Source organism: Pristis pectinata, chromosome 25, assembly GCF_009764475.1.
Source record: "Pristis pectinata isolate sPriPec2 chromosome 25, sPriPec2.1.pri, whole genome shotgun sequence".
Taxonomy (NCBI): domain Eukaryota; kingdom Metazoa; phylum Chordata; class Chondrichthyes; order Rhinopristiformes; family Pristidae; genus Pristis; species Pristis pectinata.
Genome location: NC_067429.1, coordinates 12,653,969 through 12,680,815, shown reverse-complemented (window position 1 = coordinate 12,680,815; position 26,847 = coordinate 12,653,969). Strand labels below are relative to the sequence as shown.

At 40.1% G+C, this 26,847-nt stretch overlaps 1 protein-coding gene across 1 annotated transcript in view; it reads left to right on the top strand.

Moving 5' to 3' along the window:
• Positions 1–23,208, top strand: part of LOC127583072 (serine/threonine-protein kinase 17A-like) — a 59,398-nt gene extending 36,190 nt beyond the window's left edge. The window contains exons 3-7 of the mRNA XM_052038809.1: positions 9,756–9,900; positions 15,724–15,850; positions 16,617–16,665; positions 18,319–18,498; positions 19,567–23,208. Of these exons, the coding sequence (XP_051894769.1) occupies positions 9,756–9,900; positions 15,724–15,850; positions 16,617–16,665; positions 18,319–18,498; positions 19,567–19,828 (763 nt within the window). The 3' untranslated portion in view covers positions 19,829–23,208. The remainder of the gene's footprint in view (positions 1–9,755; positions 9,901–15,723; positions 15,851–16,616; positions 16,666–18,318; positions 18,499–19,566) is intronic.
• The last annotated feature ends 3,639 nt before the right edge of the window (positions 23,209–26,847 follow it).

The following is a 26,847-nucleotide window of genomic DNA, read 5'->3' as shown; positions in this document are numbered from 1 at the left end:
TTCACTCATCCACTGTGTTTGTTTTCCCAAGCCACCAAGGGTTTCACAATAGCTGCTCTCCCAGGTCCTCAATCATTAATTTCAGCAGAAACTGGTCTAGTTGATTCTTACTTTATATGTGATCACAGGCTTGCAGGACTTCAGCTACTAAGCCAATTAAGAGAAAGTAAAGCTCACCACTGAGAGAGATGCTAACAGCATTTCGGGCTCAAAATGACACTCTACAGGCCCAAATATGTCTGGCAGAAGATCCACTCTTTGTTATTTGATGGAGCTGTTAATCAATCTCAAATAATTAGGTGAATGCTTCCAATTGAGAACCAAAGAAGAATACCAAATGCATAGCTATTTACTATTAGTAATCCCACAAAATAATTCTGGAGACATTGGAACTGCTGAGTAGAGGAAAAAGCTGTTTGTTCAGTGTGCTTCCCGATGATTGACACTTTGCATTTCTTCAGTCTTTTGAAAGATCTGACTAGTATCAAAATGCCTGAAAAATATAATGTCCTATTTCACCTTTGCAAGAGACTTGTCACTGTACTGCACATCACGAGATCTACACATATTCTGTTTGCAAAAATAATAGACATCTATAATGATGCAACCAATGCAATGTTTGGGAATTCTGTCTTGGTAAGCACCCTCCTCAAATCAGCTAAGTGGTAGAATGTTAATCTTATGTACCCCACATAAATTAAGTTTTATCTGTGTAGAAACCAAAGCTAAGAACAATAGAATTGAAGCTGTGTATTGCTTTTGCTTTTTTTCCCCCTCTGGTAAGCAACCAAGCTTTATACTGTGTGCAACATTATCACATTAATTTTATTTAGTACAAGATACTTTATTGAAGTATACATACATTTTTTTTCTACTTCAGTTTATTATTCTTCCTCAGAATTACCACTTTGTCTTATTTTCCTTCAATTTGGACCATTTTCCCAGAGGAATCTGCTGCTTATGTAAACTGGGAAGCTGGATGAAGTAAGCTGGGTAGAATTTCATGTTGGAACACTAGTGGCACGGCACCATGTAGTGATGAGACACATATCCAACCAATTCATCAGCAGGTGTTATCCAGCAAAGATGATGCACACCCTGCTATCGAGAGAGTATAGATGGCACTGAGGAGCCAAGCTCAAGTTTAAAAAGGTGCATAGTACAAGGATATTAACTAATATGGTATAAAGAACAAGTTAAATTAGATAGTAGTGATTAATGACTGACAGATTTGGTGATGTATGGTACACCTCACTTTTGAATATGATTGCACGCCAGACTCTGATTTCAATGCAGTGAATGTGTGGGGTGGAGAAGGGGTGGGATAACATGGGGCAACATGCTTCAGATTAGGTGAATCAGGAGAGGAAGACTTACGGGGAGCACTGAGTAAAGAACCATTGATGAAATTGAAAAGCAAGAACAGTTATTTAATAAGAGTGAGGCAAGAGCCTTGTGGATGGAGGATGGGGATTTCCATTCTATCAGGGACTAGGCTTTTCTCGCAGTCTTTCCCCAAAGGAACTGACTGCTTGCCCAATTGCCAACAACAGATTCAGAACAAATCATTGCAATGTATAGAAGTGGTAGATCAAATCTTATCAATAGCAGGGGTATTTCTAAATAGTGAAAACACTGTTTTTGCTGAAAATATTTCTAATCATTTTTTTCCATTTTTCAATATTTATAGATCTAATTTTCCAGCTTGCCGTCCTTTTTCCTAAATCAGACATCCCTGCTGTAGTAGAGATTCACTTGTAACAATATTAGAATTGCCATTTTCAAAGTCGAGTTTATTGTCATATGCACAAGTACATGTATGCATTGAAAAACTTGCAGCAGCATCACAGGCAAATTTAAGTGATTCAATTAAATCTTAATTCAATTTTGATTGTTTGACAACAAAATATAAAATCATGAGGGCCAGTTAAGCCACTTTGGTTAATAGTGCTCCTTCATTTACACTGGAAGAGAAACTGACCTGGGACTGCCAAATTGCTGGTATTAACTGCTGGAAGCAGTTCTGCGTTCTTGAGATGTTGTGAGTTGATGTAATGGTCTGAATCCTGCACACCTGTTTGCAAGGTGAGGAAACAGACCACAATATGTGGAAGATGTCTGCATCTGGTTAGTTTATCTTTAAATCAGAACCTGCCAGGGTCACTTCCTGCATGTGTTTAGGTTCACTGTGTGGTCTATCTCAAGGAAGTTCTTAAAATTCCTTTGGGTAAAAGAAACGTTATAAATTGCAAACATCATGAATTACAAAAAGTTAGCAGGCAGGTGCAGCAAGTAGTTAAGAAGGCAAATGGCATATTGGCCTTTATTTTGAAGAGGGTGGGGTTTAGAAATAGGGAAGTTTTGTAACAATTGTACAGGGTGTTGGGGTGAGGCCACACCTGGAATGCTGTGCACAGTTTTGATTGTCTTGCCTAAGAAGGTGATATAGTAGATTAGTAGCACTGGAGGCAGTCCAGAAGATATTCACCAAGCTAATTCCGGGAATGAGAGAATTCACCAATCAAGAAAAGTGTGAAGTGATATACTTTGGAAGATTTGAATCTGAAGGCAGAATACAAGATTAATGGCAGGACTCTTAGCAGTGTGGAGGAACAGAGGGATTTTGGGGTCCACGTCCATAGATCTCTCAAAGTTGCTGTGCAGGTCGATAGGGTTGTTAAGAAGGCATATGGTGTGTTGGTCTTCATTAGTCAGGGTATTGAGTTCAAGAGCCGTGAGGTAATGTTGCAGCTCTGTGAAACTCTGGTTAGACCACACTTGGAGTATTGTGTTCAGTTCTGATCGCCTCATTATAGGAAGGATGTGGAAGCTTTAGGGAGGGTGCAGAGGAGATTTACCAGGATGCTGCCTGGGTTGGAGAGCATGTCGTATGAGGATAGGGTGAGTGAGCTAGGGCTTTTCTCTTTGGAGAGAAGGAGGATGAGAGATGACTTGATAGAGGTGTATAAGATGATAAGAGGCATAGATCGAGTGGACATTCCCAGGGCAAAAATGGCTAACACAAGGGGGCATAATTTTAAGGTGATTGGAGGAAGGTATAGGGGAGATGTCAGAGGTAAGTTTTTTACACAGAGAGTGGTGGGTGCATGGAACGCACTGCCTGCAGTGTTTGTGGAGGCAGATACATTAGGAACATATAAGAGCCTTTTAGATAGACACATGAATGATAGAAAAATGGAGGGCTATGTGGGAGGGAAGGGTTAGATAGATCTTGGAGCAGGATAAAATGTCAGTGTAACATTGTGGACTGAAGGCTCTGTACTGTGCTGTAATGTTCCATGTTCTAAGAGAGGCTAAACAGGTTGGGTCAGTATTCTTTGGAGTTTAGAAGAATGAGGGGTGACCTTATTCAAACACATAAGATTCAAAGGAGGGGAGGTGACAGAGTAGATGTTGAGATGCTTTCACTAGTGGAAGAGTCTCAAATGAGGGAACATAGTTTCAAGATAAGGAGGGCATTCATTTAAAACCAAGGCACATAAAAATTTCTTCTCTTAGAGGGTAGTGAATCTCTGGAATTCTCTGCCTCAGAGAGTTATGGAGGCGGGCTCATTACAAATATTTAAAGTGAAGGTAGATGTATCTTTTGGAAGATGAGGGGATCGAGGACAGTGGGGATCTGGCACAGAGGCCAGCATAGATCAGCCATGATTATATTGAATGGTGGGGCAGGTGGCCTGCTCCTACTCCTGTTCTTGTCTGCAGTTGTCTTGCCTATTTTCAGAGTTGGACAGACATTGTTTAATGTACAATATAATTTATGGAGCTCTTCATTATTTTAAAAATAATGTTTTCCTCCACTGTTTGTTGTGGTGATCTGTGTTTGCTCAGCTTGCAAACTATTGAACATAGCGATGCCAATTTGGCAGCAGACTGATTGAGCATGAGATCAGTGAATGCCAAAAATGTAAATTTCTACCAAACTTTATATTAAATAATAATGAGTGAGTGGAAAATATTGAGAACTCGAGATTGAATGGTTCATCCAGACTGTTTGATCTTATGTCCAGGAGCACTATTAACCTGAGACTTTTAATTTCCATATATGGAAAATGGGCATCACTACCATGGGGAGCATTTATGGCCCATTGGTAACTGCTCTCCAGTGTTGGTGAGCTGCCTCCTTGATCTGTAGTGAAGTACCTGCACAATGCTTTTGGATAGGGATTTCCGGGATTCTAAAATGATGGAACACCAGCATGCTTTCAAATCAGGATGGTGTACCACTTGAAATGGAACTTCCAGTTGGAAGTTTCCAGTTCCCATGCACCGTGCACTTTAAGGTATCAGGAATCTAGGGTTTGGAATTTGCCAAATATTCTCTGTCGACAATGGCAAAGTACAGCTTTCAACTGCTCCAATATCATTAGTAGAAACAAAACTGCTCTTAGAAAATAAAACAAACTCTGCCTTTTCTTTAAAAAAGTAATTTTGTATCAAAGAATATTCTAAAACATTAACATTTGTTATCATTAACTTCAACTTTATTTGTTTTTTTCTTTTTTTTACTTGTCTTGACTGATTCAACAGCAAATGATTTCACAGGGAAACCAGTTTGGAGTTAAACAACCTGAGAACAGAAGAAAGCAAAGTTACCCTAATCAGTTAATGCTGATGCATCTCTATTTGTGTTATGTAAAGAGGTGAATTAACATTGGCAAATACAGTAATCAATACCTGGCTTGTCCATCTATCCTTGCCAATGACGCTTTCCTACTACATTGTTAGGGTCTGTACTTATCCACCCTATTGCCTTGATGATTGCATCAGAGCTCTCTGTTTACACAAAAATAATCAAAATAAATTGAAGAGAATGTAGGTTCCCTGCCTGCTTTGTTATAGGTACACAAGGCAAAGGTTCTAAGAGGAAAGAAATAAATATTTGCCTTTCTGTGATATCTTCCAAGGTATTTTACATCCAGGGAGGTACTTTTGAAGTGTGGTATGCGTTTGTAATGCAGCAAATGTTGTAGCAAATTAGTGCGTGGATGAAACAATGACAGTGAGTGAAACAAGTGGACAGTCAGAGACTTTTTCCCAGGGTGACAATGGCTAACACGAGGGAACATAATTTTAAGGTGATTGGAAGAAGGTATAAGGGGGATATCAGGGGTAAGTTTCTTTTACACAGAGAGTGGTGGGTGTGTGGAACACATTGCCGGCAGAGGTTGTGGGGCCAGCTACATTAGGGACATTTAAGAGACTCTTAGATAGACACATGAATGATAGAGAAATGGGGGGGGGGGGGGGGCTATGTGGGAGGGAAGGGTTAGATAGATCTTAGAGCAGGATAAAATTTCGGCACAACATTGTGGGCCAAAGGGCCTGTACTGTGCTGTAATGTTCTATGTTCTAATCAGAATGTCTGGTGCAAAGGGTAAATATTGGCCAGGTCACAAAGGAAGAACTCACCTGCTGTCCAAATTACTGCCAAGGATCTTCCCACATAATTGAGATAGTAGATAAGGCCTTGTGCGACTATCTCAAAAGTCTAAGCAGCACTCCATCAGACCATGCTTTGTAAAGCTATTTCAGAGGGCATTTGGGAGCCAATGTTATGGCTGTGGGTTTGTAGGCTCGTGTGGGCCAGACTAGGTCAGGGCAGCAGATTTTCTTCCCTGACATTAGTGAGTCAGATGTTTTTTTTTTACAGATTTATTTATTTATTTTCTTATGAATATCCGGCTGTTGTGGTCTGTCTCCAGACCCAAAGTCCAGGCTTCTGGATACTATTCCAGTAATTTAAACATTATACTCAGAGTTATCATTCTCAGGAAATCCTTCAAAAATAATAGAACAGATTAAAGAAATGAGATAAAAGTTTATGCACTCCTCTAATGACCTTATTTCACAGGATACAAATATTACAGAGCACTATTGTGCTGTATCTGCTTCTAGGCAATGGACCAAATGACCACCATCAATCTTTGTTCAGGTATCTATCAAAATGACTGTACATGTCTGAATTGTCTCTGGGTCCCACCACTTGACTCAAACCTAAGAACGCTAATGTCTTGTTGTGTTGGTAATACTCTCACCTACTGAGTCTGAAAGTTCTGAGTTCTAGAGGCTTGAGCACACAAAATATATGCTGTCCCTTCTAATGCAGAGCTGAGGAGTGCCATCTTTTGGATGTTTAATGAGGCTTCGTCTGCTCTCTCAGGTGAGCATGAAACATCCTGCAGCAAGGCGTATACACCAGTGACTAACATTTATCCCTTAATCAATATCACTAAAGCCAGGTAATTGATTTCACAGCAAATGTATGCAAATTGGATTCTATGTTTTCAGTATTACAGCATTTCAGACATATAAAGTGCTTTGGCTCTTCTGGAAATAGATGTGGGAGGCGCTACATAATTGCACGTCGTACTTCAAGTGTGAATGCTTTCTTTTCCCCATTACATTACAGCTTGCTAATGAAGTGGGACATTGCCTTTTTTGACCATATCTTGCAAAATGAACACTTGATTTTGACAACAAGGTATGCACATAATTACCTGTTATTACTCAAATCCTGGAGAACATTTTTAATTCGTGCAGTAGCTGCCAAGCAATTCCTTTAGGCAACAATTGGCTTCCACAGTTAAAACAAACCCAGCTTTATATTTTCCTGTTAAAAGAAAAAAAAAATTCACTTTTGCAGGAAACATTTTTGAATGTCTATTTATGTCCCAAATTTAATATGTCTTCAGCCATACAGTTCTAATGTTAACTTGAAATAAAAACAGAACATGTTGATAACACTCAGCAGGTCAGACGGCACCTGTGGAAAGACAAGTATCCAAAATTTCAGGTTCTGCTCCTTCCATCAAAACTGGACAAAGATTCCTGGACCTGGAACATTAACTGTTTCTCTATCCACAGATGCTACGTGACTTGCTGAATGTTTCAAGCATTTTCTGTTTTTATTTCATATTTCCATTATCTGTGGTTTTTTTGATTTTTCTAATATTAACCTGTTGGCCAGATGTTAATCAGCATTATGAGGATTGGTTGCTTCTGCAAGTCACGCTGAGAGAATACAGCAAATCTGTTTCCTTTTCCCCTCCATACCTGAGTTAAACAAAATGGGATATTGACAAGAAATTGAGAAGCACTCATGAAGGGCAGCAACAATAAATCAAATTAAAACAATTATTAATGGTAAATACAGGAAAATTAAACCATGCTCCAATTCTTCTGCTAAGACACCATTCTGCACATTGATTCTTGTGGATAATTCAGACCCTCTTTTGCAGAAAACATTTGATATCATGTCATTGAATCAAATAACCAAATGCTAGCAAAAACCTCTGTGCCTACCTTTGCAAGATTGGTTGACAGTCCTACATGTCAATGCGGAGGACAATTAGATGATGAACTGGAAAGGTGAATTTATCCAGTCCACAATGATGTGCCTATTTAACACTTCAATAGAAGGGAATTCTGCAAAACTTAGCTTTGATGCCGTTCCCTAATGTGGATAATTTCAGTATCTTACATCTATAACCTTGCTTGATCCAATAACCACTTCATCTCAGGCAGTCCCTTAGAGTGCAAGGCCATAGTTCCCTGAAAGTGGCAACACAAGTGAATAGGGTGGTAAAGAAGGTCTGCAGCCTTCATTGGTTTGGGCATTGAGCATAAAAGTTGGGAAGTCATATAACTTTGGTTAGGCTACATAGGGAGTATTGTGTTGCCACATTATAGGAAGGATTTGGATGCTTGGGAGACGGTGCAGAAGGGGCTCACTAGGATATTGCTGGGATTGGAATGTATTAACTATAAGACGTTGGACAAAGCTGGATTATTTTCTCTGGAGTTTTGGAGACTGAAGGGCAACCTGATAGAAGTTTATAAAATTAAGAGAGGCATAGGGTAAATCATCAGAGTCTTTTTCCTGCGGTGGAATATCAAACACTAGAGGGCATTAGCTTTAAGGTGAGAGGAGAAAAGTTTAAAGGAGATTTGCGAGGCAAGTTTTTTTTTAAAACACAGTGATAGGTGTCGGGAGGTGGTTGAAGCAGATACAATAGCAACCTTCAAGAGGCATTCAGACAGACACATGAACAGCAGGAAATAGAGGGACACAGAACCTTATGCGGTCAGATGGGATTAGTTTGGATTGGCATCACAGTCCACACAGACAAGGTGGGCCAAAGGACCTGTTCCTGTGCTGTACTGTTCTATGTCCTGTGACAATTTATGTGCCTCTGCTGAGGTTCTAGGATGGCTGAAGTCTTGCGTGGGATCTGCGGACTCTGTCACAAGTGGGGCAGGTGGTATTGGGTGGGTTGTTTGGGATGTTGTGTGCTCCCTCTGCTGTTTGTGCATAGCTTTCTCTAGTTCCCATTACAGATACTTGAGGCACCTGGTGCCATCCTGACAGCCACTTCTCCCTTTTGAGCAATCAAGAACCAAAAATTTCCACCAGTGAACGAGGATGTTGCATCTTTACAAGGGGTCTTTCGAGAATGCCCTTGGGAATATTTTCACTGTCCTCCTGGAAATTTCCTGCCGTGACAGAGCTTGAGCAGAGTGGAATCAGGCATGTGGCTCACAAGGTGACTCATAACTATCTGCAATGACATACCTTACCTTAAATGGAATCATTAACATAGCATATATGAGGTGTGACTGTAGTTTCTCCACATCAACAGTTATTTAAACTGCAGGGTGTGACATGTTTTCCCATCAGTGATGCAAGGCACCTTTATCATCGAATTGAATTTGTTATGCACTAAAGCATCTCAGCCCGGCATTAACCTAAAGACACCTGACATGCTTGTATGGTGCTACACCCTTAGTTGCTTCAACAGGTTTAAACAATGGACAGAGGAAAAACGTACAAATGTGTTAAATCATTGTGGCTGACATCATAAACAGAAATTTCCTGTTTTAGTTGTATCTAGACATGTGTATTAATCCTGAGTTCACTGCCTAGAAATTCAACTAAATAATGCCTTTTGTATCACTACACAACGGAATATTGAGTTTATTTTCCTGGAATGAAACACATCAAGAACAATTCCTAGGATTTTTCTGCAACACTGTAGGTATTGGATTGGGCACTTCCAGGTGCGGGTCACCCTTGTGTGCCAATATGACTTTGCAGCAGGAGCACATGGGATATTATTCCCTGTGCAATGCCCACTCCATTGCTGGACACTTGCAGGGCAACACAGTCTTTCCAGTGAAGCATTAGACCTGGATGCTTGCAAGCCAAGGAAAATACTTGGCTTAGTCATCTTGATTCATCCCCAATGAAACTACTGATCTTGTTCTACTCCAACCTACCCATCCTTTATTTGATCTGCTAGTCTTTCGGTTTCAACCCTCCCACCTGCCAATCCCAATCCTTTCCCCTCCAACACCAGCCCCACAGTCTCTGAAAGTGCTGAGATGCTTGATGCCCTGTCAGTTGGCACCTCACCACTCCACTCATTCAACTGACACACTGGGTGCACAAGAAGTTATTGGCAATAGTCCCTTCTCAAGCTTGGGAGGAAAATAAACGTCCTCTGGCACATTAATCAGTATTGTAATGTCTGCTCATTAAAGGAACAGCTTGACAAAAGAAAAACATTTATTACTCCATGTTGGGTTGGTATCAAACATTGGTATTTCACAACATAAATAGAGAATAGATTATGAAAGATGCTTCTAAGTTTTCCGTAATTACTCTGTGATTTAGATCTCAGAACTTATTCTGCAGTAAGTTTGATAGTAATGATTTCTTTTCCCTCTTGCAGTGCTGCAGGTGGAGAGATCTTTAACCAGTGCGTTGCTGATGGAGATGAGGCCTTTAAAGAGAAAGATGTCATCCGCCTTGTGCGTCAGATTCTGGATGGAGTTGCCTATCTGCATGGGAAGAATATTGTTCATCTGGACATCAAGGTAAGGCTACATGACAGCACATTGGAAATCAGAATTTATTGCTGCTTGTCCTGAACACCCAGAAAGTACATGTGGCGATATTGTGCTTCCAAGAAAATTGTTGCCTTTGCACTGTGGGGTATAATTACACAGATGATACATGTGATTGTGCAAAGTTTTCTCCTTTATTGTTTAAATGAAACTGCTGATCCATTTAAAACAATTCCAAGATGGGTGGGGATATAGCAATGTCGAGAGAGCCTGTTGCATGTTTGATTCCTGCTATATTGTTCAGGACGTTATCAAGATTTTGAAGGCTTAGAGTGCACATCAGATTTTATAGTGTGCAAAATGAATGAAGTGAGAAAACTTGCTCTCGTCCAGTTTGTTACAGTTTTACACTCCAGTGTTGCCATTGTCACTAAGTACCAAGGAGAAAGATTTTGCTCCTTTGATTGGATTCACCATTTGAGAGTTAACTGTAAGTTTTTCCATGGAGCAAGTTGCTTATGTGCCTCAATAGAGAATTCATATGGTGCGCCTGTTTCTACATGCTGTTAGTGGATAGATTTAAGCTCACTAGTAATGCGCTATGAAAGGCTTATAGAACAGGCGCCACAATGGCTCAATGACTTGACAGGATCGCTGTCTGCCCATATCATTACATCTGTGGCTAAGTGGATTTCTCCAAGTTTGCATGGGACTCATGCCAGGTTGAAATTACCACTAAAAAAAACCAAGGAATCAACAGGTAAGTGCTTAGCAACCAATGGAGCTAGTGCAAGTTTTAACTGGTAAATAGTACATATGCAATATTTTCATGTAAGTTAACAGTCCAGTGTCTTTTTGTTTCTTGGTACATTCAGAGATTCCACTCTAATTATAATGGTACAATTAAAAATCCATTTTTAGTTCAAAAAAATCTATATTTTGAGATGACGTACATTTGAGTTGAATTTAAATTGCGAGTTGTACTGTGAGCCGTCTTGTTATACTTCAGTGGACTGACAATCTAATGAAGATGGAAAGAAGTAGAATACATTTTTATTCAACAAAAGGTTTTAGTAGGTATAAAAGCAAAACCTGCTAATCTCAACTTTACACACATTTGATGGACAGAACTACTATTTGTCCAGAAATTGTGTTTCCTGCAAGTTTTATGGCAATTAATATTTTCATTAAAATAAAGCATCAAAGTCATGCAATTTTCTACTAACAGTGATAGCTGACATGTTGCACATCCGGCATACTCTGAGTGTGGTCTAATCAATGTTTTGTACAATTGCAACATGATATCCTGGCTCTTATACTCAATGCCTTGGCCTATGAAGGCAAACTTACCAAATGCCTTTTTCACTACTGTAAATTCCACCTGCCACTGCTCTGCTCAAATTTCCAGCTGATCTATGTCCTGCTATATTCATAGATAGCCTTCTGATGCATCTGGGGTACAGTTGGCCTCTTCTCTCTCCCTCCCCTCTCTTCCTCTCTCCCTCTCCTGAAGGTTAAATGAGAAAGCTGTAGCTGTCTCTACTAAATAAACAATATATCCCAGCCTGTTCATTTTAGCTTTAAGAGACTGAAAATAAACTTTGGACACACCACCCAAGAAGTCTGACCAGATGCATGCAAATGAAGTGATTTCAACAGCTCATGTACATCAGATGACATTGTTCCCCCTGCATTGTTCCTTTTTGGAGCAGAGATGTTAGGCAGTGTTGTCCTGGGAGTGGCCATTCTTGGTCACAGTATGGTACTCATTGGAATGATGTGTGGATTAGGGTCAGGCAAGAGATTAGAAAAATAAAAAAAACACTCCAGATGCTGGAAATCTGGGTGGGTGGGGAAATACTGGAAATACTCAGCAGGAAAGGCACTACGGAGAGAGAAAGTTAGCGTTTTGTGTCTGTGACCCTTCATCAGAATTAAGAAAAACTAAACCAATCTAATTTAAAAACAGATTTTTCAGCATTTTCCATTTTCTAAGCAGGTCAGGCAGCATCTGTGGAAAGAGAAACAGTGAATGTATCAGACCAGAGAATGAGAGAACCAAGTTAGTCTAAGTAGCAGCAAAGGTCGGGCAGAGCAATGGGTGGAACGAGGACAATTTCTGTGATAGAGTCTGGCATACTGGGCAGGTCATGCAGCCTCACAGACTTAGACCCTTAATGTGCTGGCAACTGTCTCTATTAAGCTATTTCAACCATCGTAGACATTCCCTTTGTTCTAGACATCCCTCTACCACCTTTTCTCCTACTCTACACTAACTTTTACCTCCCTTTCCCAGATCAGACCGTTTTTCTTTTCACGGGTGCTGACTAACCTGAAACTTTCCAGCACTTTGTGTTTTTTTATGAGAGATTAGTTTACTTCTTCTATCGATTACTATTCCTTGCCCTAAAGGGTGTATGGAGCCACATCCAGCCCAGGTAGGTTGCCCTGGAAAGGACCATAGTGGGAGGTGTGTCCAGTGTTGGTCACTCCTGGGGCACCGTGGTTTCAGAACACAGTGCCAGACTGGAACCCCTCTAAGTCAAGTCCTGTATTTACCTGGAGGGACCGGTCACCCTGCAACACCCTCCCCTTCCCTCCATACCCCCATGGAAGCCGTGATACTCATTGCTGATCTGTACTGTGTCCTTCCACTCCCACTCCCAATTGATTGGGACTCTGACTGCAGGCCGTCTCGCTCCCTGAGTCAGCCCCCACCCTCGCTGGACTACATGTGGCCAGCCTTCACTTCAGGAGTCTTCATCTTGGATGAAACATTTTTCCTTTGTGGTAAGAGGGTAGTGCTCATTCATTCACTCCTAGTCAGCCCCAAATGAAATGCTCATTGGCACACTGCACAATGGTCATATTGCACAGCTATGCTTGTGTGATATAACTTTTCAAGTCCTCATGTTGTGAAATCTTAATTAACTTAACAATTGTGGTCCACTGAATGAAGAATTTCTGAGGGTTTTCTTGGTTTTGTCAGCAGATTTGATGTATAATGAATTGCGCAAGTTGTGAATTACTGTTGAACCAGCACTGCATAGCATCAATGAACTCTGTAAGAAAATTACATACATGTGGTGAAATGTATGTCAATCTGCAAGAAATTGAAAAAGACTGGTTTGAGTAAGAAAGTCTCTGAATTAAACAGTTTAAGTGCAATCCTACATGATGACTTAGTATCAAGATTGCCAAATGCAGCAAAATGGACTGTGATGACTGTAAAAATCATAGTGCTCAGCTAATTGGTTAAACATTTACCAAAATGAGCTGGGAAGTGCCAGAAACGGTCAGACATGACTGGAGTAATGTATCCATTGCAAACATTAGTATCACATGTTGCGTCAGCAATGTCATTTGTCCAGGTGAGTATAGAGCGAAACCAGTCAGCACAGATTAGACAGTAATTCACTTAAAGCAGAACTCCTTGATGGTGCAGGTTAGCACAATGTATCTTTGTGTGTGCGAAGCGCAAGGACGCAAGACATGAAAGATCTAGCAAGGATTTCATTGTCGCATTGATATTGAGAAATCTGTTCAGTGTAATATATTACTTTTGCAACCCATTACCTTAAAGCAGCTCTACTTGCCCAAACCATAAGTCTGAGATGGAGGGGTGCACACACATGAATTACTGTAGATTTGAAGAATGGATGCTGCATCAATAAGTATATTAGAGGCTGAGATGGATCAATTTTTCAGCCATAGAGGAACATGCAGGAAAGTACAAGACAGGATCAGCCGTGATCTTATTGACAGTGGGAGCAGGCTTGAGGGGCGGTATGGCTTTTCCTCTTCCTCTTGTTTTCCACTGGTTGGAATAGCAAAACGCAGAAGTGGTACTGTCTATTTTCAATGAAGCCTTCATCATCATGCTGTAAATTTGTTAAATAACAAACATTAAGTATTTTGTTTATGATTACTGTGCCTTGTTAAACATAGATAATCATGCATCCATAATTCACAAATTCCACTGTCATTTTTCCTTCCCCAGATCTAGTTCAATTACTGTCTATCACTCTTTACTTGTCCTTTGTGTCCTTCCTGTTATTACAAAGTCACATGTTGTACTGAAGCCCTATTGTTTAATTACCTCTGGTGCTGTGCAGTTTCTGGATATGGTCGAGTGACCCAGATTTCAAACCTCATCGAGGCAAGATGCAAGATTCAGTTCAGTAAATCTGGGAATTGGCAAAAGCAACAGCTGTTTATTGAGAAGGATTTCTTTGTTAATGCAGTATGTTGTGATTGGGAAAGTGTTGCCTTGAAAGGGTTGTTGGAGGTAGAGTTAAATGTAACCTTTGCAAGACAATTGAATAAATACATTACATGGTAAGAGCAGAGAAGTTGAACTATATGGTGGATGCTAACTAATGATTACCAAAGTGCTGAAAGTTTCTCTTTTGTTAGGCTGCTCTTTTAATGAGCAGTGGAAGATATCCTGTTGTCCAAAAATACCCAAAATCAAAACTTGACAATTTTAATGAATCTAGTACATTAAAACTCTGGTAATAGAGCATCTGGTTATTCAGAAATCCAGACATTCAACTTCTGACTCGCCTATTAGTTTGGAGGGTGAATCAAGAGCCCAGAATGTGGCTGGGGCCGGGGCCCAGACTGTGGGCTGGGTGTACAGCCAGAGCTGGAGTCCAGAATACCAGGGATCAGGAGCATGGATTGGTTTGTGGCTGGAGCTGGGGTCTGGAGAGCTTGTATAGTTCACCCTCCCTTTAAACTCACTGTGCTTGCTGGAAAACTTTACTGCCATGCAACACGTAAGAACAAAAGTGAATTTAAGGTGTGTAGGGGATTATTGGGAGTAACATCCAATAGTCCAGAAAATCTGCTGGTCCAGCACCACCAGAGTCCCAAGGGTGCCAGTTATCTAAGTTTTATTGCACATGATTTTTTAAATTATATTGCCTGGTTTTATTTACTGGCTTGCAAAGCAAAACATAGATGGAGACACAGTTTATATTTATAATATAAATACCATTAAAAAAAAAACACATGGGGTGCACAAAAACACCACTAATCTATAGTCCAAAGTTATGTTTTCTGAAATCTAGATTTATCTGGACATCTACTGTGTTATAGTAATGATAAACTTAGCAAAGAAGCCTATCTTTCTCTCGACTGTGATTTGAGAAGAAGCCTGAAATAATTCACATGCCAAGTTGCAGCTTACTCTTCTTGATATTAGTACTCAATTATTTGGCATTTTTATGTGGCATTCAGAGCGCCAACACAGACTCAGTCAGCTAAATGGCTACCTTCTGTGTTACAATTCTTTAATTGTGTTTTGTGGGCCAACGTCAGAAGGAAATTAGTATAAAAAGTTACTGAATTGTTATAAAATCCCAGCTGATTCACTAGTTGGGGTAGACTGAAGGGAACGCGAACGGCTCACTCATTGGGCCTACACATGATTCTAGCCCACATTTTGTTATTGACTCTTAGAGTCCTCTGTAGTTGTCTAGCAACTGTGCAGTGTAACCCAATCTTAGGTAAACACAGGCAATAAATGTCAATGTTACCTGTGTCATCTATGTCCTAAAAGCAATTAAGGAAACAGACTTGCGTGTGTATTCCCAATAAATACAAGAAATGCAGTGAATAATTTGTGCAGGTTTTTATTACTTGTGGTCAATCTTTTTTCAACTCAAATGGACCATGCAAGGCTCTGGTTGGGACATTTGCATCAGTTTACCCTGTGCTTATACTATATACTTTTATTGTGGAAAATCAATAATGCATTTACGGAGCATGCATTCAATGTCCTTCACTGTGTCTGGGGTTCCAGAATTGAACAGTGCACTGAAACTCTGTTCCTGTTCTTCCTTTCAGCCACAGAATATTTTGCTTACTAGTTGCAATCCACTGGGCAACATTCGGATTGTTGACTTTGGCCTGTCCAGGAGGGTGGATAGCATTGAAGAGATCAAGGAAATTACTGGGACTCCAGAATACGTAGGTAAGTGTCCAGCCACAGCACCTTATTCCCAAAGACAATCCCTGGCTTATTTTAGTGACCAATATTACTGGCAGACTGTTCTTGACAGGTTTAGAATATCCTGTAAAGAATTAAATAATCTATTTTTCATGAATGTTGTGATGATTCAGAATTACAGTAAAACTCCAATAATCAGGTAGGCAGCTATTCAGAAATCCCGATGGTTCGGCATCTAGCTCACCAGATGCTGATTGCTGTGCTCCCTTTTAACTCATTGGGGCCACTGGAAAATTTATTATTCTACTGCATAATGCCTAAAGAGAGAATTAAGCAAATAACATCCAAGAGTTAGAAAATCCGTTAGTCTGGCCTAGCCAAAGTCTCGAGTATGCCAGATTAAAGTGAGTTCCACTGTACTTTTTTTTTAAAGAAAGCATATAAACTAGAAATAACTTCCCTAAAGACATTTGCTTAGAAATGTATCTCAAGTCAGCAGTGCTAAACAGCATGTTACACTCAGTTTTTGAATTTTGAAAGCTGAGTAGAAAATGCTACAGCTACTACCTACCAAAATGAATTTTTAAACAATCAATGTGTAGATGCAGCTGATTTAGTAGCACTTAAAATGTTAAACTGAAAATAAAATTGGCTCTAATGCAGAACCATTTTGTACAAGGGGTGAAACCACTTTACCCGAAGTTAAGTTGCTACAGAATCAGTGCACAGGTAACAGAAAATTGACAAGCAATTAAGTGTCTGATTTTTTTTTTGTTGTTAATTCCACCAGCTCCTGAAATACTAAATTATGAAGCAATCAGCACAGCAACAGATATGTGGTAAGAGCATAATTTTGCCGGGCTGGCAATTGTACATTTTGACAGTGGACTTCTATTGGATATGAATGTTGGAAAGTCATTGGCAAGTTGTGCTCAGTTTTCTGATATGATTTGTCAGCTTACAAGGCTGCCAAAACATACAGCCATGAAGCTGCATCATATATATGTAACTTCAAAAGATTATGGAACAAATCTGTGCAAATGTACCATGAGCAATCCATGCTGACCAAGATGTCTCTGAGCTAGTCCCATTTGCTTGCATTTGGACCATATCCTTCTAAATCTTTTCTATCCATGCACCTATCCAAATGTCTTTTAAATATTGTAATAGTACCCACCTCTACAGCTTCCTCTGACAGATCGTCTTATATACCTGCCACCCTCTGTGTGAACAAGTTTCCCCTCGGGTCCCTTTTAAATCTTTTCCCTCTCACCTTAAATCTATTTCTTTTGGTTTTAAACTCCCCTACCCTGGGTAAAAGATCGTGACCATCTACCTTATCTACAGCCTTCATGATTTTATGTACCTCTATGAGGTCACCCCTCAGCCTCCAATGCTCCAGGGGAAAAAGTCCCAGCCTATCCAGCCTCTCCCTATAACCCAAGCCTTCTAGTTCCAGTGACATCCTCAAGAACCTTTTCTGCACCCTTTCCAGCTTAATGATATCCTTTCTGTTTGGAGAGAAGGAGGATGAGAGGTGACTTGATAGAGGTGTACAAGATGATAAGGGGCATAGATCGAGTGGACAGTCAGAGAATTTTTCCCAAGTCGACAATGGCTAACACAAGGGGACATAATTTTAAGGTGATTGGAGGAAGATATAAGGGGTAAGTTTTTTTTTTACACAGAGTGGTGGGTGCGTGGAACGCACTGCTAGCAGAGGTTGTGGGGGCAGATACATTAGGGACATTTAAGAGACTCTTAGATAGAGACATGAATGATAGAGAAATGAGGGGCTATATGGGAGGGAAGGGTTAGATAGAGCAGGATAAAATGTCAGCACAACGTTGTGGGCTGAAGGACCTGTACTGTGCTGTAATGTTCTATAGCTGGGCATTCAGAAATGAGCACAATACTCCAAGTGTGGTCTCACCAACAACTTGTACATTTACTACATGATGTCCTAACTCCTGCAGACAGTGCCCTAATCAATGAAGGCAAACACCTTCTTCACCATCCTGTCTACCTGTGTCACCACTTTCACTGTGCCTGTACCTCTAAGTCTCTCTGTTCTATTACACTCTCCAGGGTCCTACCATTTACTGTCTTGGTACAAACTTGCTTCAGGAACTGCAGGGACATGGTTTCCTGACCAGCACCTCTTAGTCAGGAAATCAATATCATTCAGAAGGTCCCAACACAATTCTCCCTAGAAATGTAACTGTTTCTCTAATTTCCTGCTAGAAGATTTAAAAAAAGGTGGGCGGAACTACAGGGGAAGGAGCCAAAAGGAGTAGCAGCTGCTATTTCTCCAGGGTTCCCACAGAATTTTGGATATGAACTTTGGTTCTCTGGAAACTACCGTACAACAAAGTTACACTCGCAGGATTTAGCACATGAATGTTATTGTGGTTACTGGCATAGCCACTGAGGTTTGGTTATTATGCAGAATAACAGAATTCCTTTAATTCTGTTTTCTATTGCTTTCCCAGGAGTATCGGTGTGTTGGTTTATGTCATGCTGACAGGTATTTCACCTTTCCTTGGAGATGACAAACAATCCACGTACCTCAACATTTCCAAAGTAGACATTGATTATTCAGAGGATATCTTTGATGGCATCTCTGATTTGGCTATAAATTTCATTCAGACTCTCCTTATTAAAGACCCCAGGTAAGCTTTAGAATTTTCTGCAGCTATCTATCTTTATATTTGAAAGATGTGGTTATGATAGTTGTATCGAGTACTTTCCTAGTTGGAGTTCATTTGTATTAAATGTTCCACAGGTTCTAACTATCCACATGGAATCCCCTCTGCCATCAGATTTCTGAATGGTCCATGAACACCACCTCATTACTCTTCTTTTGCACTATTTATTTACTTTTGTAACTTGTAGTTATTGTTTGTCTTTATGTCTTGTACTGTACTGCTGCCACAAAACAACAAATTTCACAACACATGTCAGTGATAATAAACCTGATTCTGATTCTGGGGATTATGCATAGATCATCCCTGTTGTGATACTTGGGCCAGAGATGGGAGAAAGTAGTAGTATCTATAATGTAGGAATGAAACAAAAAAGAAAAATTTCAGTAGTAAAACACCATCCTCCTTTCACCAGACTGGAAATTCACTTTACCATGGCTGAGTAATATGTCAGAATAGAGAAATTGCACTCACTGTCACTGAAGGCAACTCGTCAGCAGCACTTGCCAAACCTGAGACCCTTACCACCTTGGACAGGACAGCTGGTCCATTAGAACACCAGCACCTACAAGCGTCCCTCCAAGTCACACACTATCCAGACTTGGAAATATATTGCCATTCCTTCATTATCACTGGTCCTAAATTGGCATTTACACATGGGGTGTAAACGACATGTTGAAAAAGGAAATGCCCTTGAGCAAAAGATTAACTTGACATTATGTTTTGATTGCTTGATGCGTTTTTGTGAAATTCTTTCCAATGCTGTTGATTCAGAAGAAGACGTTCATTAGAACAGCAAAGGAGAGTGCAACCATTATGCAACCTTCAAGCACTATAACCTCAGCTTTTGCATCTTGAATGTTTGTGTTATGATAAATCTAGTTCCCAGTATAATAGGTTCAACTTGATTTTGGGAATCACAATCCAAAATAAATTTTGTATTGATAAATGTTATGGTAATAGTTAAGGAACATAGTGTTTAAAATAATATTTGGATTTCAACATTGTTTTAATAATTCTCTTTTGTTATGGAAGGAAAAGGGCAAAAGCTGAACAGTGTCTCAACCACCCGTGGCTTTCCACTGAAGCAGAGGTGACAAAACCCATAACCGAGTCAGAGGAGGAACAATCAGAGTCTGAGCCCAACAGTCCTGATTCAGAAGAACTGGTGCTAATGGCCTCCTACACACTATGTCAGCAGTTAGACAAGGACGTTGAAATTGAGCGGACGGCAGTGCACAAACAGTTCAAATTCAAGGAACCCTTCACAACGTTGCGGGATTTTCTGAGTGCTTAACATGCATTGGTTTGCTGATGTGCTGTTTTCAAACTAGCTACACAGAGCACCAATTTTGCTGTTGCTCAGAGTGACATATGGCTGAATGCTCTGCAGGCTTTCATTACCTTGGACAATTAACTTTTTATTGGGCACAAGCCTGGTGTAATATAAAGCAAATAGCCTGAATTGAGCACGTGGTTTTAAGGTGAAAAGTATAGCCTTTTTCTGGGGAAGTGGTGCCCTCTTAAGCCTAGTGATCAAGTTGAGAGATTGGTACAGGGAAATCCTAGTTAAAGCCACAACAGCTTTGCCAGTCGGATCTGTGAATTCAGTGTCATGCCCTTATCTACCAATGCTAGGTAACTATTTGCAGTGGTCAAAGCAGAGAAGACCTGTGCCAGAGAAGGTGTTTGAAGTGACAATCTGGTGTTGGGCTGACTTTTTCACCGTCTCCTGGCAACTAGGTGCTGCCGCTCAGTAATTTTTAATTTAAAAAAAAGGCACTTAATTAAGCAAAAGAAAATCTTGCATTACTTTTGAGTGTAATTTGACTATTTGATGGAAGGTGCCTCTTTTTACAGTGTAACTGGAGAATGCGCTCTATGCTGACAAGCAAGAGCTCCAACAGTCCCTACTGTACCCCACTCTCCAGGTCTGTTTTTATACTTTCCCTCTTCCTAAATAGAAAGGGAAATAATGTGTTGTATTTAAGACTGCTCATTTTTTTTAAAAAAAGAGCAAAGGTTGGATTTGATTTTAAAAAGAAGATCATTGTTGCTACTAGGTACGCTGCTTATAATTTCAAGGCTTACAATAATAGTGCTGCATGCTTTGTGCGGTATTCAGTTCCACTTCAATTCATATTCAGTTCAGTTCCATTATAAAGTCTGATTACTTTGTCCCTGCAATTATAAAATACAGAGCCATAGCTCTTTTTATTGCATTAGGAAGGAATTCTAGAGGATCCAAAGTAAGATCAATGGGGTCTAAAATTCAAGTAATGAAGTTAAATAATAATTGCAGTTCCATGGCTACAGGATATCTATGCAAATTTCCTTGTAAAGCGATATTGGAATGTGCTGAGCTGCAATGAAATAATGGCACATAAAGCATTAGTGCATATTTTATTGTTTTTTTCTTAGGCCTAGGGAAAAGGTGTGCCTTTTTTCTCTTATTTATTGTATCCTGATGGTTAAAATAACCATTATTGAAAGATTTTTGTCAGGGACTAGAATGTGTTTTTTTTTCTCTCTAAAGAATACTCCAGAACTATATTAGCATTGTTATTCTAGGAATTTGACATTTATCTTGGTTACCAGCTTGTGGTAACTCACTTCCTCGCAGACCTCACTTCCTCCTGCTATCAATTATGCACACACACATTGTGGACCCAGTGACTGTGAGGCATGCATCAGGTATGTTCAGGTGTTGGAAGTGTGTGGATTTTGAGATTGTTCAGCATCATCTTGAACCAGGTGAATGACTGGGCTAGAAGGGTTTCAGTGAGCACCTGTGGGGCTCATGTAGCAGATATGTAAACTGTCACTTTATTTTAGTCACTGAAGCAAGGTAAAGTAATTACAAGCAAGTTGCTGTCGGATAGTGAGAGATCCACTTTGTACCATGGACTGCCTAAGCTTTTAACAAATGAATGAGTCACAGTTATAAGACTGGGCCAATGATGTACTGTTGTTCACTTTATTTGAGGCATAATTATTCAAGGGCTAAGGTGTCAGCAGCAATGCTTTCTGAGTATTGTTTAATTATGACCTCATTTGCACATTCAAAGTGAGCATTCTAGGAGGGAGGAGTGGATGGATAATTTTTTAGGAAACAAAACACTTTTTTCAACAGTTAAACAGCGAGTATTGTCTGCATGATTTTTCCCTTCAACAACAAGCTGTAAAAAGTATTGAGGCATTGATTGCGTATTTAATTTCTATTGCACAGAAGTCTTTTCCACAAAGCGCAAGTGAGGAGTCTTTCATTCAGCTGTCCTGTTGTAAATCAGAACTGAAATATTTGAAATTGAGATATGGAATTTTCCATTGTATTATATTTTCAATGGTTGAAAAGAATTATCAAATTATTTAGACATGTTCTTCAGGCAGAGACCATTAAGTCATTTGTGGCAACTGCATTGAACTGATAAGGATGCATTTTGTTTGAAGTTTCGGGTGACTACTTTAAAGCAATCTGATGGTTATTCAGTACAATTGCAGGAGTTTTCAGCAATGGCTATTTTCCAGCAGATCACATCCCCTTATTTGCCAGAGTGCAAAAGCAACCAGCAGATTCTCTGCAGGTCTTGGTGTGTGAAATGAAAGGTCCAAGTACTGCTTTAGTGCCTCTCTGCAATACCACACCGAGACAATTTTAGGAAGGAATTACTCATAGATACAACTTTCACAGGATATTAAAATGTATTATTATTGACTGAGGACAATTGAGGCCTAGATTTACATGTATCAAAAAAAAGCTCCTGCAATATTGGCAAAACAAGTTGAGGGAGGTTGCTTATCTTAAAATAAAACTGCCAAAACCAGTTGTTTACTGATGCCACTTATTTTATTTGTTGAAGGCATTTGCCTTGTGTTATTCTAATAGTCATTATTCTGTTTATTTTAAATAGATTAATGATAAAATAGCAAAGAAGTCTTCTAATCAGAAGTAATGAATGTTAATGCAGCTTCAGAATATTATTTGAACTCTTATCATATGGACACTTAACACAGTCATATCAAATGCCCCTCTCCTCAGTGTTGTTAAGCCAATTGGACATTTAAACAAACAAAAATATACTTAATTCTTCAGGTTCCAACAGCAGAGAAAATAGATTGTTATCAAGAGCAGAAGAATAGGCAAGGCCAGTTAAATGTGTCCAGGCTGTTGATCACAACAGTATATGGTTCAGAGAAGTCAAGAAAAGATGTCTTAAAATGAACAAGTCTTACAATATGCACACCAACTCAAACCACCAAAAGGAGGACCAATTTGGAGGTTAAAAAGACCAGCAATGATTGTTAGATCCATTGCTTGAGTCATTTGATTAGAAGGAAATATTTCTTCTGTAATGGAGAAGTGTAACATTTATGCTCAACAACCTGATTGTTCTACATAAACAAAGTTCACAATTAACTACTGAAAGTCCATAGGATGGTTGGTAATTCCTTGGTGTAGAAAGTTTGTTGGACCAAATCTTTGAACTGTAATAATTGTATTATAATTATTTCCTTTAAATTGCTGTCAACTTTGTTATCAGCACCTCCACAAATAATATAATGTACAGTTTCTTTATGCAATAGTCTTGATAGCCAAAACTGATGACAAAGGTACTGTTTGATGTTTTTCATGTAATGTGTCAATTTTTTTTTACAATAAAATATTATTCAAGTCCATTAGCTTGCTTTCAATTTAATGAAAATTAATTTGCAGAGCTACCATGAATGATAGCAAGACAAATTCTGAGGATGATTTGCAAAAACCTAGACTGTTATTCTCTGAAATATAGAAGATCAAAGGATGATTTATTGTTTAAATTTGAAAGATTTGGTAGCATAGCAAGATGCACATCCTCTGGGGGGGGGGGGGGTGGGGGACAGAATCCACAATAAAAGGAGAAAAGCGTAAGGGTTTCAGAAATTTAAAATGTCCACCATCAAAGTTTTTGGGGTTGCATCATTTGAAAATTTCAAAATTGAGCAATTTGATGCTTGTGTTTGAGTGAATGTATTGTGTTGCAGAACCCAGATAACATGGTGTTTGGCTATCAGTCAAACCTTATCTAATTAAATGCCAAAGTAGTGGTGTAATGGCCAATTCTAATCCTACTTTGCAATTAATACAGAAACAGGGTTTCTGAATACAGAAAAACTTCAGCCACCAGTCCATGCCAATCATCAAGTACCCATTTACCAGCACTTGGTCTGTAGCCTTCTATGCCTTGGCGATTCACCTGCTCATCTAGATGCTACTTTGACATGAAAGTACCTGCCTCCACTACCCACTCAGGCCCAGACTACAACCACCTTTGGGTAAAAAATGTCCTCAGATCCCCTCATACAAGTAGCCTACTCCCCCTCTTCCTATTATGTTATTATGCAAGACCTAGTATGTTTCCTTCAGTGGAAATAAAAGATCCTATGGCACAAATTTCAAAAAAAAACAAAAGGGGCCTTATCCCGTTTCCTGGGAATTACTTATCCCTCAACGAACACCACCAAAGTAAGATCTTTATCCGATTACACTGAGCTTGCTTTGAGCAAACAGACCTGTACAATGGTGGCCATCCATATACAATGCATGCTTGTTGGCACTTTCTGAATTTTCAGTCACATTTGAGTGAGCCACACCCACAGAACCAAACTCCCAACTGGTCTGAGACTCCTGCCCCAGAGCCAGACAACAGGAACTTTACCCATGCAGGTCTCTTTAAAGTTCACAACAGTTCTCCTTGGGACCTCCAATGGTAGCAACCCATACTTCACTCCCCAACTCACGTTCCCCACTCAACATCCCGATTATATGATTTCCCCTCATCAATAATTCCAGACTCCCTCCTACCACCACCAGTCACTGGAGAGTAAGCATTACCCAACACTCCCTCCAATCCATGATGTTCCTTCTAAACCCTAGACTCTCTCCCGCATTAATCTCCTCTTGCCCACCCCAGATTTGCTCAATTTCATAGCACTCACCAGCCCAGCATGTAAAGTAAGGGTCTTATCATATACGAGAAGAATTTCCAAGCAGCAGCCACAGTGTTGCTGTGTCATACACTAACTGTTTAACATGGCTTAGATGGTGCAGACAGAATTCTAGGGCAATCTTCTTACCTTCCAATAATCAACAATGAGCTTTTAGGTTTTGATACCACCTCCTTCCCAGGAGGAAGACAACACTGCTTCTGAATTTGCTCATAAGCATTTGCTTTGAAATTCCTCTTAGACACATTTGGTTAGAAATTCCATTGTGCTGCACAATGTTTGTCTGCCACAAAATGGACATTTCAAGTTCCCATATGGATTGCAATATCCCCTCCAGGTGCAGTGCGTCTGACAGAGGTGACAAGATAAGCGCAATGGATTCCAACCCATGTACGGCCCACATGGACAACTATTTGCTATTTTCATCTATGCTTTCATGGTCCGCTGATGACACTGGCTGTTCAAATGCAAGCCGGTCCTCACAATACACAAAGCCTGCTTTGGTGTAAATTAAAGGGGCAGGCACAGTAGTGTAGCGGTTAGCGTAATGCTATTATAGTACCAGTCATCTGGGTTCAATGCCGGCCGCTGTCTGTAAGGAGTTTGTACGTTCTCCTCATGTTTGCGTGGGTTTCCTCCGATTGCTCCGGTTTCCTCCCACATTCCAAAGATGTACAGGTTAGGAAGTTGTGGGCATGCTATGTTGGCACCGGAAGCGTGGTGACCCTTGCAAGCTGCCCCCACAACACTTTTACGCAAAAGATGCATTTCACTGTGTGTTTTGATGCACATGTGATGAATAAAGATATTTTATAACTTACATCTTAACTGGTGATTCCAGCGCCGGGAACCAGAGTCATGTATGTCCACTTTAGCTTAAAAATTTAACCCTCACAGCTGGTCTTCCATGGGTTCCCCAGCTCTGTGAATCTCACCCACCCAGGCCAATTACGTGCCAACAAACCTCCATCAGACAATCCCAATCCCGCTTCACTGAAAACATGAACCTCAAGGCCCTGATCAACCCCCCTCCCTCCTCCCCCAAAGCCTAGCCTTCCCCCATCCTTCCCCATACTAAGCTCCTCCCTCATTGCTCTAGCATGACCCCCAACTTGGTTGAGTTTTCCTTCATACACTCTGCCATTCTGTAATACTGAGGAAAGGGCTGAGCAGTACGTTAAGGAATGCAAGGCCAAACTTAACATGCACAATTCTTGCACAATAGATTTTTGCATAAACAGGCTATTAATACAACTTCCCATACAATGCACCATTTAATTGCATTTTTCCCATTCAAGAGTTTCTAGGTCCTCACATTTTTGAAGTGTTATTTTCACGTTGGGGTGAACACTCCACAACTGCCAAACAACAACGCTGTGAACAAACAATGAAGTAGCATTCCCATGAGAAGCCCGTCTTTTCAGTAATATGTGCAGGTGAGCCCAAATTTCCAGGACGTGATGCGGAGTGGGAGAAACAGAAAGAAGTCCAACAATATCACAAAAACAAACTCCTTCAGATGCTGAAAACCTGAAATAAGAGGAGAAATGGCTGGAAACGTTCAACATGTCACAGAGCAACATTGAAGGCAACTTCTCAGCTCAATTACTTTTCATAAGTTCAACAATTTCTGTTCCACTCCTCCTCCAGACCAGTCTTTTGTAGAATTACTCTCCAATGCCATCCATTTTGATGTGTGCTTTCATCCTTTTTGCTTTTTACCCAATCAAAAAATTCCCCCTATCTCTGCATCTTGAGAATTGTTTCTTTTAGTTTATCCCAGTTCTGATGAAAGGCCACAGACCTGAAATATTAACTCTGTTTCTCACTCCACAAATGCCATCTCACTTGCTGACACTTCCAGCACTTCCTGTTGTTAATTAGAAGGTTTAAAGAAGCTTCACGTTCACAAGTGATCCGACATGTTTTAATAGGACTTGCTTCCTCATGTTTAAATCCCAATCCCAGCTGTGCTAACATAAAAAGCAAAGACTAGCCATTCTGCACAGAAGTAGTGCAGCACGAGTCATCCCAGGCTCCCGTTGCACACTAGAAGAATGGAAGTTACAGAATGGAATTTGCAGAGGTTGGGGATTAGTCAGCATGCTCCCCACTCATTGCTCTACTGAGAGAAAGAGCCAGGAGGAAATAAAAGTTATGAGAAATGAAACCATTACTGCAAACAAACTGGATTTGGCTGGAATGTCACATGTCTGCAACCAGGTAGTTATTTCTTCATGCTGGGAATACTACCAGCATCTTCATACACGTTCTCTACATTGAGATATCTTGGCTAGTATAGACTCCACACACACACAGACAGATAGGTAC